The 12,027-nt window shown below is 41.7% G+C and overlaps 1 protein-coding gene across 2 annotated transcripts; it reads left to right on the top strand.

Annotated features, from left to right (window-relative positions):
* Window positions 1-6,141: 6,141 nt before the first annotated feature.
* Window positions 6,142-10,960, top strand: LOC112285969 (ankyrin repeat domain-containing protein 2A). 2 transcript variants are annotated; one of them, XR_016504401.1, is made up of 8 exons: window positions 6,142-6,288; window positions 7,349-7,494; window positions 8,370-8,579; window positions 8,922-9,070; window positions 9,236-9,413; window positions 9,708-9,800; window positions 9,903-10,290; window positions 10,539-10,960. XR_016504401.1 is itself a non-coding variant. In XM_024527399.3 (8 exons), exons 1-8 carry the CDS (start codon window positions 6,273-6,275, stop codon window positions 10,636-10,638), a joined length of 1,032 nt encoding a protein of 343 aa, XP_024383167.3. In that variant the 5' UTR covers window positions 6,142-6,272; the 3' UTR covers window positions 10,639-10,960. The 2 variants fall into 2 exon arrangements, 1 of the variants encoding a protein (XP_024383167.3); XM_024527399.3 differs by having other exon boundaries at window positions 10,151-10,290.
* The last annotated feature ends 1,067 nt before the right edge of the window (window positions 10,961-12,027 follow it).

Raw genomic sequence — 12,027 nt, 5'->3', positions numbered from 1 at the left:
TTGGCATAGAAAAAATTTACATTAAAAAAGCATTGGACTTTGGTTGTCACTAATTATTCAATCAAGTCTCAAGATAATATATATATACCATATATATATATATATACCATATATATATATATATATATACCATATATATATGTATAATTATTCTTATAGAAGAAATTACATCAATACATAAGTCCCAAGTACCAAAGATCATCCAAAATAAGATAAAAATATTATAAAACCTTATATATTCTTAAGGTGATTTTTTTCCAAACTTAAATAGCTTATATCTTACGATTGGACTATCCAAACAAATCAAAATTTCACAAAAAGTACTAATATACTTTTAAAAATTACTACAACAAATTTAAACTTCAAATTCATTATAAATCTTTAGATATTACTAAAATCCTAATAATAGCTTTAAATCCTTGTTTATATATACTTATGTATAATTTTCTTTATATCTCAAAAATTAAGTATTCAACTATCAACAAAATAACTCACTTACATGTGTTGTCTTCAACGCTCTATAATTCTTTCATATAAATTGCAAATGCAAAAATTGTTTTATAAAAGATATAGTTCTTGAAATCATCTTTGCAACTAAAATTTTCAATCTCCAAAAGCTATTATAAAACTCCTTGTATCTTCAAAAGAACAATAATATGTCTTAAAAAGATATCTTAACTTGAAACAATTATAATTTCATCATCTTAATTCCAAATCCTCTAAAATTTTTATATAAGTTGTAAACCAAATCCTAAACCTTACTACTTTTGCTTTTAATTCTCAAATGTCTCTTTTGAAGTCACCAAAATCCTAGTTATGGTCACAAACAGCATCCTCATAATCTATTGAATACGGCTTTTGATCAATAGGAATGAAAACCTTCACCTCTTACCTTCATCCATCCATAGCTTACTTTCATTCTTCCAAATGAGCTTCTAAGAGGTTTGAATCTTTATCTTTTAATTCCAATCTTTTCTTTAAATTTTATATTTAATATCTAAATCTTATATAATTTAAATACTATAATCAAAATAGATAAACCTCAAAATAATTTTTTTTACATCAATTCTTTTTAAATTAATATATGAATTACTCTAATATATATCAATACTTATAAATATATTATATGTTTTAATTAATTTTTTACATACTATAAATAATTATAATACAATAATGTACATACTTCAAGAGAGACTCAACATTTCAAAATCTAAGCATCTAGGGCATGAAAAGATTCTAGAATGTATCTCAAGGGCATGGTTTTGGATAAGCTTGGATCATGTTGTTTAAGATTTTAAGTACTCTTGCAAATTATGCCAATGTAATAAAGCACATAATGTAGTATTTCTTAAGCTATTCCACCAAATTCTACTACCTATGACATGATGGAACCATAGATCTCATTACATGTTTGCCATAGATACCTCACAATGACATAGCAATTATTGTCTCTGTGGAATAACTCTTAAAGTAACTTCACTTGGTTGTAAAACACTTTAATATTGATGCTCTATTACTTGCATAGATCTTCTTCAATATTATCTTTCATCACCATGGATTGTCTCATGTCATTGTTTCAAATTGAGATCCATACTCCATGGGAAGTTTCTAGCAAGTTTTTTTAAACTACTAGAAATACAACTTGTAATGTCTATGACCTTTCATCCTTAAATAAATGAACGAATGGAGCATATTAATCAAACCTTGAAGGATATACTATAAGTATTTATGGTAGTTCACCATAATGACTAGAATAAATATTTGATGCTTTTAGAATTTGCTTATAATAATAGTATTCAAGCAAGTATCAATCATTCACCGTTTTTTATTAATATCAATTAAGATTTCATTATACCAACAACTCTCCATTGTCCCATTGACATTAACAATCCAACAATGAAAAAATTTATATAAAAGCTTACGAAAGCCTTGCAAGAAGCACAGTACTACTTCTTTACCACATATTAATGATAGAAGAAATACGCGGATTACTACCAACAATACAAGATCTTTCAGAAGGATGATTAGGTATTACTCTCTAATGCCAACTTTCCACTTGCTACATCAATCCAAGTTTGTAAGTTGGTACCTTAGTGGCTTCAATCTTTCTACATTTTTGTAGTGATTTTTGATGTTATACACCACCTTCAGCTTTTACTACATATTCGGGTCTATCTGATCTTCTATATTTTAAAACTTAAAGGATTTCATATTGAACCAAGGTACTTCTTGGATTGACATTAACCACCACTACCACCATTTATAATTGATGATCAACAGGAGTATGAAGTGGACAATATTTTGGAGCACTGCTACCTTTGCTGTGGCAATGGACATCTACAACTTTAGTACAAAGTCTTTAAGAAAGATTATTCCATTTACAAAGCAATATAAAAACTTACACAGAACTTCATCCATTGTCAAGAAACAATTTGGAAATACCATTGGAAGTAAAACAAAGATTGTAACGGAGCATTTATATTATTGATGCATAGAGATAGGTAGTTGGAGCCATTTTTAAGAAGTTTTTAGAAGTTTTTAGAATTAGAGTTAGATTGGTGGTCCATATGAAATCTACCATGGAACATTCTAAAAAGACTTGAAGAAATTATCTTATTGGGATCTACCTTTAGGACCTTTTAAAAGTAATAATTATCTTAAAAAGAATCCACCTTTAGAGACATTCTAGAAAGTTCTAAGATGGTTGGATAAAGTATAAATAGGATTAGCCAAGGCCATTTGGATATTTGATCAATTGTAGATTTGGTCATTTTTTCTCAATTTAATTTGGTTTATATTTTTTTTATTTTGTTGTATTCTATTCTTGTTTGCTCTATTTTGTCTTTCATTATTTTATTTTATTTAGTTCTCTTTAGTTTGATTCTGATCTATTTTGTCTTATATTGTGATAGGATTTATATTGCTATAGATTGGAAGGGTTTTAAATCTTAAAGAGAATTTAGTCCCATTTCAACAATAGTCTACATGATTTTTATATCTTTAAATTATGTTTGGATGGTAGTTTGTTACAAATCTTTGTTGCTTGTAGTTGTAGTTGTAGAAGAAAAAAATTACAAGTTTGTTTGATGATGATACAATCCAATAGGTGATGACAATAATAATAAAACAATATAGCCAAACTTATAGTAAATGCCTCCACAATGGATCTAATGTACCATGTTTAGTTTCATTTTATATGCAAATAAAAAGTTTTATGCATTGAATATATTTCTCTATCACTATATTGAGTGGTTTCAAGTACAGAAGAGGCTTGCACAGGTAAAAAAGATTTGAGATAGAAAGAGTGGAGTCTAGCATTTGAATACCTCTACCACTAGCCCTTTGGTTTCCTTTAGAGTATTTTTATAATATTAAGTGACTACTCTCATGAATATATTGTTCTAAGATTTCAGACTACCAATTTGAATTGATTTGTCATAAACTTAGTAGATATAAATTATCTCTATGAATCACAAAGATGGCCTTTGTGATCATTTTATGTATAAAATGTGCAATTCTAATGACTTTATAAGTATAAGTAGCTATTCTTACAACCAATGTCAAGGAATTTATACAAGATTTATGAGAAGTGAACTATGTCAATAAAACACATGGTTGAATCTTAGGAGACTTTTATGAATTATCTTTAATTTTTATGTAATAGATTGACTCTCCACCATAAATTATTCAATGTTACATATTATTAAGTCAACTTGAAGACTGAGTCAAGTTAATGACTAGGAAGAAATTTTCATTAATATTGAATTAATAAATGTTACATAATTTTTGCATGAAATCTATTTGATGCTTATTAAAACACCTTTTATAAAACATAAGATATATGAAAATATAATAAGATAACTATATTAATAAATAAATATTTATTTTTAATTATTAATACTAATTAAAAATATAATTAATAAAAACACAAGTAGCAATACATCATCAAAGAAGCTTTATTGTATCTGAATTTTTTTCTCTATTTAAAGCAATAAAAGAAGCAGTGCATAGTACCAATTTAAAAGAATGTTTGTGTAGGTACAAAAAAGTGAAGATGAAGCTACGTAAAAAAACTTATAATATAACAATGTTGTATTAAAGTATTTGTAGCCTAAAAGACAATTGTTTGATTTGAGAAAAAACATTCATATATAAAATTGAACTATCTAATAAAAAATAATGCTCAAATGATTAGCTTAATTAGAAAAAACTTATGTAACTTAGTTACAACTAAAACCAACTTCATAAAATATTTATTGTAGAGTGCAAAAAATTTCTTTGATATATTTTTCTAGAAGCAATTTAAATTTGAAATAACTCCAATAATTAGTACTAGAATTATTTCTTTCATTATTCAAAATATATGATTAATCAAAATATAATAATAAATAATAAATCACAAGATATATTTTTTAGGATATTAATTTTTATACTTAATATATATATATATATATATATATATATATATCAAAAATCAAATTTAATATTCATGTTCATATTGAAAGTTTTATTAATGACAAAATATATGATGGAGAGAATTATTGAGCTTAGAGTATGTTGCAAAATTGGACTACAATACCTGAGGATTTTAGATATAAATAAACATAACATGTATTGGCTCTTAGTAATTCATTGTAATTATTTTCTTATCTTATTTAGTTTTATTTTGGTTGAATTGACCAAAAGAATACATATCAAAGAAGATTTTATAGAAAAATAATACTATTTTAAAAGATTATACAATGATATTTATTACTAATTAATCAAGACTGTCAAAAATCCTTAACAAAACAACATCTTTGGATTCTACTCACTTTACAACATCATCAAATATCATCATAATAATTCTAGTCATCTCTATTGTTTTTCTACTATTGTAAATAAATTCTTATCAATTCTATTTTTATAGTAATAGTTTATAATGTGATTTAGTTGATAAGAAACAAATACAACACTAAACTCTTCTAAACATTCTGAAATTAAGAACCATTAATAAGTTTAAGTCAAACAAAAAGACAATTGACAAAATATTGTTTATCTCATTTATTTTCTACTAAAAATCCATCACAGTGAATTATATTCTATACAACTAACTTAATTAGTCCACAGGTAGAAAATTGTTTCTAAACTGTGACTTTCAAAATAAGATCCATTCTGGCATAATATAATTGTTAAAATCCTCATACCTCTTCTTCTCCATTCCTTCACCAATCATCCTATTCCCTTTCGAACTATTTGAAGAAGCTAACATTTGTTTAATTTTCAAAATGATTGTTAACAAGAAAACATCTATTGTTAGCATTGGTAAACACCAAAATTCATATTCTTGTTCTGATTTCATGCCTTCTCCGCCTAACCTCCGAGATGCACACAATCCAATTGTTACCAATATTTCCTCACTGAACCAGAAACGCATGACAACTAGTGTGGTCTTTACGAACAAACTTTCAAACACAAAAAAATGTTAGCTAGCAAACGACCATGCTCAAAAACAACGCACAACAGCAGGAGATCTGCGGAAAACAGTCCCAAGCCTCAATGCATCAGAACACGATCATACACTACCCACAAGGTTCGATGAAAACCCATCCTTCCGCCTCACAAAAGAGGGGCCACAGGAGGGGCAGCGGCTGGGAAAATCACTCGTTGCAGGTGGTTATGCAGCTGTGCACAGCGTTGGGGTCGGTTTCCGCGACAGCTCATCGACTTTCCATCCCACACCGAAGCGAAGCCCGGGTGCGAGCAGGTCAAAGCCCTCGCACAAGTTTTGGCATCATTCTAGATTTCGTTGGGATAATGTTTCGCCGCGACCGCTGGTAACCGGAGGCACAAACCGAACTCCCCTGTACCAAGCCAGCCAGCATCCAACCGCTGGCTGACATCCACCGGTAGTTGCGGAATATGACAAGCTCAAAAACCGAACTCGAGATCAACCCGTCGAGCCACTTCCGAGCTCTCCGGGGCGACTGATGGTCGTATGGGGCCACCGCATCAAGGCTCCACAAGCGTGCTGCTGTTCTTGGGCGACTGCAGGCAACAGCACAGGCTGCACCGGGCATCCCGCGGTAGAGGATAGCATCCGAAGGATGGAAGGCGGAGTTAAGAGGTGTGAGGCCTTATGACTTGTCCGTTTCTCTCATCTCGCAGCTCCCATCTCATCTCTCTTCATATCCACCCCTGCTGCTCGTGGTGCGCGTTTGCGTTTGCGTTGTCTCCCGGATTCTCATCCCTTGCAGTAGCGCGCAGGTGTCACTTGTGCTCCGTCTGGCACCATGGCCGCCCCCGCTGGTAAGTACTTCCGCTCGAAATGTGTGGCTTGGTTGGGTGGTGGCGTGCGGGTCGTTGGGGGAGTTGGGGGTCGTGTTTGGTGCGAGGAGGGGAGCTGGGTTGAGGTCTGGAATCGTGGAGAGTGTTTGTGGCCGGGATGGTGTCGCCGGTGGTCCCGCCCCGTGCACCGGGTGTGCCACAACGACTGGGATCCTACGGTCTCCGGGCGCTTGTGGTATGTTTGATGGGGCGGAGGAGGCAAAGGCGGTGGCTGAGAGAGGTCTTCCGGTGCGCATCAGGGTTGTCGCGGGCAGTGTTTGCGGATGAGGCGTCGTGCGGAGGGTTGGTTAGTGAATCTGCGCGAGCTATTTTGACCGGGTGCGAGGAGTTGTGATCGGTCGATGGTGCGGCGAACGCGCGCTGCGCAGCGCAGCGGTTGTGTGCGAATCTTGGGGAGGTGGGTTTGTGTAGCGGAAAGGGAGAATGAAAGCGCCGCGCGATTCCACCGGTGGAAGGCGAGCGTGTGGTCGTTTGTGAGGATCGGAGGTCGTGGCTAGGTCTCGCAAGATTTCTTTGTTCGTGGGTGCCCGTGACTGGTTGGGGGGGGGGGAGGGGGCTGGCGAAGAGCGCATCTTTAGTGGTAGGATCAGCAGCAGCGGTGGGCGGAACCGGGCGGGTGGTTCCGCCCAGCGTAATTGCGCAATGGAGTGTGACGTGTGCAGCACGGTCGCGTGGGGTGGCCGGACCCATGTTAGCAGTGATGCGTTAGTCCTTCAACGTGGGTGCAGAAATCTAGCTGAGTCGGGAATTCGGGAGCAGTTGCGGTGAGCGAGGGCGAGGATTAGGTCAGTGGTGGGGAGGATGCGGTATGGTGAGGGGAGGGGGCAAATTGTCCATCGCGGTGTCGAAGTGGTGCAAATTTAGGGCATGTGGACGCGGAGGGGTTATCTCCGTGTCGGTGTGCGAGGTCGTTGGTGGCTACAGCAGAGCTGGCATGGGAGAGAGATGATGGTGACGATGATGATTGCGGGGAGGGGTGGTCGGTGGACATGGCATTAGTTTGATGGATTGTGGGTTGCAGATAAGGTTGGAGATGTGGAAGAGAAGAAGGCTCCGGCCGCGGCGGGTGCTGAGGAGAAAGCTGCGGGCGCATCGGGCGCTGGAGTCGGTGGCGAGGAGGGAGGAGCCAACCCATTCGATTTTTCAGCCATGTCTGGGCTGTTGAACGTACGTCCCATCCTACTGCACCTTGCTGTCGCGTGTTTGTGGTGGGGTTGACGGCCGTGGCCGTGGTGTCGAGGGAGGGTCGTCCTCCGTTGTGGTCGCACAGTCCCTGGTTGTGGGATGGTGATGTTGTCGGTGGCAGTCAGGGGTCAGCATGACAGGGCGCGTTAATGTGAGACGGGGGATTGTGAGGCCGGTTGTGGAGTCCGAAGCTTGGGAGTCGTGGAGTGGACAGGGGTGCGGGGTGTGTGTTGGGCTGGGCATGGGCATGGGCATGGTTTTGTGGCGGGCATCAGAGCCGCACAATGTGGTTGCGAGGGTGTGGACGGAGGCGTAGTGAGCGAGTTTAGCAGGGATGGAAGCGATGCGCGGAACGAGATGTGGGATCCGGCATGGACAGGAGTGCGACGCGTCCGTGGTGAGAAGAGTGGGAACGAAACACGGAATGGCGCACGGGTGTCATGTAGGGGATTGCAGGAGAGGTTGAAGTCGTTGGGTGGTGTGTGGGGTGCACTGTTGAGCTGAAGTCAGGAGCCAGTGGGTTGACAACGACGATGCTCATGGAATGACGAATTATTCGTGACGAGGCATCGAGGGGGGGACTGGAGGCTAGAGTTGCTTGTCGAGGAACGTGCGGGTTGCCGGAACACGGTTGCTCATATCGCTGCCGCTGCCGAGCGCTTGGACGGTGTGGACATGTGTACTGAGTCCACGTTAGGAGTTGGCAATGGAATTGTGAAGGAGACGTGGTGGTGGTGGTGTGTTGACGCAGGCGTTGTGCCGTTTCCGTGTGATGCGGTTTGTTCGTGAGGGGGTGATGGGACGTATTTTGGAAGTGGGCAACGCGTTGCTGACAGTGTGTGTGTGGTGGTGTTCAGGATCCCAGCATCAAGGAGATGGCGGAGCAGATCGCTAAAGATCCCGCATTCACCCAGATGGCCCAGCAGCTGCAGAGCAGCGTGCAGAGTGCTGGAAGCGGGGGGGCTCCCCAGTTGGACCCGAACCAGTACATCAACGCGATGCAACAAGTGATGCAAAATCCTCAGTTCATGACCATGGCAGAACGGCTCGGCAACGCCCTGATGCAGGTGCGGTAGCGTTCGTTGGGTGGGGTGGTTGGTGGAGCAGGGAAGGGGGTAGGAAGTGTATACGGATGTGTGCGGTTAGAGTGGTGGCGTAGGTGAAAGGTGGTAGTAGAGGAGGGGCTCGGGCATGGTAGGTATGCGAGGGGGACGGGGCCCGGCGGCACGTTTTGTGAGTGGTCTTGTAGGGGGATGTCCAGTGCATGGTGGTAGTCCTCGGAGACCTTTGGGGGCGTGTCCGTCCTTGAGTGAGATGAATGGTAGCGAATGGGAGATTGCTGGGATTGCAGTGTCGGAGGAACAGTAGACGGGGGAAGTCTCACCAGTACGGACACGCGTGGATTGCAGGACCCCGCAATGTCGGGCATGCTGTCGAACCTGACGAACCCCGCGCACAAGGAGCAGCTGGAGCAGCGCATGGCAGCGGTACGAGAGGATCCGACCCTGAAGCCGGTGCTGGAGGAGATCGAGACCGGCGGCCCTGCTGCGATGATGAAGTCAGTTGTGGGATGTTAGTGTTTGTTTGGTTGTATTATGCATTGATTGATTTAATTTTGTTGTGGTGGTTGGGCGAATGGAGCGTGTTTGTGAGTCAATGCGAGAGGCGGGCGGTTGGGAGGGCGATGGGAGAGTCTGAGAGGTACTGGGATGTTTGGTTGCAGGTACTGGAACGACCCCGCAGTCCTGAGCAGGCTCGGGCAAGCCATGGGCGTGGGTGTGCCGGGAGCGGACGGGCTTCAAATTCCTGGGGAGTCGGCGAATGATGAAGAGGAGGAAGAGGGTGAGGAGGAGGACGATGAATTGACCGTACATCACACCGCCAGCACCGGTGACGTGGAGGTATTGGGGGCGGGGGGGGGGGTCGGCGCCAGGAGTCGTTGACGTTATGAGCACGTTCCCTGAGCCACTGTTGGCGTGGGGTTGCTCGGTTGTGTCGTGTAGTGGTGACTGGGGTCGCAGGGGGGCAGAGCTAGAGGAGGGAGGCATCTTGGGTGTCGATTCTGGATGGTTGATGGTGGCAGGGAGCAAGAGTGGGTTGGGCGAAGGGCGCTGGTGTGGTTATGTCGTGGGGTGTATGCGATGAAGGTCGGGAGGAGTGACGGATTGTTTTTGGTGGTGGGAATGTGTGGGCAGGGTCTGAAAATTCTTCTACGAGACGGTGCAGACAAGGACGAGAAGGATGCGGAGGGCAGGACTGCGTTGCACTTCGCGTGCGGTTATGGAGAGGTGCGCACATTTATGCCAACCCCGCTGCGTTTGTTGTTGTTGCTGCTGCTGTTTAGGTGGGGGAGGGGAGGGCATGTCCGGATGCTGAGAAGTGGCGTGCAGGCACAGCTGGAAGGAGGCGTGGGCGAGCGTTTTGTGTGGATTGCGTGTCTGGAGTAGAAGGGCGATTGGTGTTTGTGTGGAGTGAGGGTGTGTGGTGAATGGAGGTCCCCTGCCCCGGGAAGTGCGGGAGAGGGTGGGGTCGACTAGTGTGCGAAGTGGTTGGAATGGGCTGGCGGGCATGGCATTGTTTTGGGTGCGGCACGTTGGGCAGGGCAGCGGAGTAACCTGGGAGGGTTGGAATGTTGCAGGTGAAATGCGCGGAGGCGTTGCTGGAAGCCGGAGCGGCAGCGGATGCGCTGGACAAGAACAACAACACAGCCCTGCACTATGCTGCCGGTTACGGTCGTGCGGAATGCGTTGAGCTGCTCCTGAAGAACGGCGCTGCTGTGTAAGATTTCGATTGCTCAGATGATATGGGTTCTACCGCGCACAGTGGTGCAGAGCACGCGAATGCGTAGCGCGGCGTTTGTGAGGGGCAGGCGTCCGCCCCCACGGGTGCGACGTTGACGCGTGGGGCGAGGGCGGGTTGCGATGGTTGATGGGTTGGTTGGGGTGGAGCGTATGAACAGGAGTTGTTTTGAAGCGCATTGCAAGGGGTGGGACGTAGGCTGAGAGAGTTGGGCGTTGGTTGTGCAGGACTTTGCAAAATTTGGACGGGAAGACGCCAATCGACGTGGCAAAGCTGAACAACCAGGACAAGGTTCTGCAGCTGTTGGAGAAGGACGCTTTCCTGTAAATTGGTGGACGATGATGGTGAGCTGTGCGGAGGCCGCTACGAGCAACGTCAGGGGCACAGTGTAGTCGATTCTCGGGCAACGAGAGTGGAGACCATTGTGGTTGGATACCATGTCGTAACGATCGTAGAGTTCTTTGCAGGGCGTAAGGTGTAGTTCGTAGTGCTGTGCGGAGTATGACGTTGCGCAGCTGTAGTTGTGATTTTTGTTAGAGCGTCTATCTGAGTCGTGTAGGTTTTGTCACGGTCGCATCCTGTGGCCCGTCCGCGCACTGTGTGTATGTATGTTTTCTTGAACATCGGTTTAAGGCGTCACAATCGAGAATTTTCGTGAGGGTATGGGTGATTGAAGGGTATGCCTTCATAGATGCCCCCCACTTCACTAGTCCACATCATCCAAAATCTTCATTTTTACGTGTAAGGGCAGGCTGGAGAGAGCACATAGTCGACATGCGAGCAATATTGTAAAAGTTTTTTTAAGAAAAATGTAGTATTACAAGGTAATCGGATATGTAGATTTTGGCATGAATTCGAACGGAGATGGATTTTAACTGTTGCACTATTCCACCTTAGCCATTGTTACCTGTGCACTATCCACACTTGTAGGTAGCATACATAAATGGCTCCCACTATTTTATTATTCAGCCATGTAACTTCTTTAATTAACTGCGTGCAAAGCAGTTGGCACCCATCACGGTTTGCTCGAAAGGCACATGTCCAGTAACACATGGCAAGGAGTTGAGCGCAGGGATAGCTACCTTGATACTGGAACATGAATATAAAAGTACATTTTGTGTTTGAGGACTACTTCTGTGTTGCCAAGAGTCAGGATCTTTCATTTTAAATTAGGTATGAAACCCTTTGAATAACCAAAGAAGTGGTGTTTTGGTTGTAAGCACATAGAAGAGTCTTGGTAACATTCTTCAAGAATTTTGTACGATCGCACAGGCTAAGTATACAATAATTACATTTGACTTGGTAGTTAAATGGTATACATTGCATTGAACTTTGTCCCAACTCAACTATGGCTTTAGGTCAAAATGTAAATACTTTGGCATGCTCTTTTGTTATATTGAGGTAGAGTTTCAACTTTTGGCATTATGATGTATTAGAAAATCTACATTCATCAAATATGGATTGACTAGATGAACTTGTGTTGTTACCACAGAAAGTGTGACTCTAATGAAGCTATTTATGTAAGGTATAGAATTTTTTTAAAATTCAAATACAATACAATACAAATAGAGAGAAATAAAATACACAATGGAGCTTTTAGATATGAAGTAGGATAAGGAAACCCATGCTGTTGTCACATATAATATACAAAAAATAGTAGTTAATTTAATTCAAGGAACTACTTGTGAAAATATAAAAAAAACATTAAATTACATT

This window comes from Physcomitrium patens, chromosome 8 (genome assembly GCF_059467195.1).
Source record: "Physcomitrium patens ecotype Gransden chromosome 8, ASM5946719v1, whole genome shotgun sequence".
NCBI lineage: Eukaryota > Viridiplantae > Streptophyta > Bryopsida > Funariales > Funariaceae > Physcomitrium > Physcomitrium patens.
This window is presented reverse-complemented; position numbering and strand designations above follow the sequence as displayed.

Coding starts and splice junctions, on each gene's coding strand:
- LOC112285969 (XM_024527399.3), top strand. Junction 9,071..9,235: donor GGCCCTGCTGCGATGATGAA/GTCAGTTGTGGG, acceptor GTTTGGTTGCAG/GTACTGGAACGACCCCGCAG. Junction 9,414..9,707: donor CCAGCACCGGTGACGTGGAG/GTATTGGGGGCG, acceptor ATGTGTGGGCAG/GGTCTGAAAATTCTTCTACG.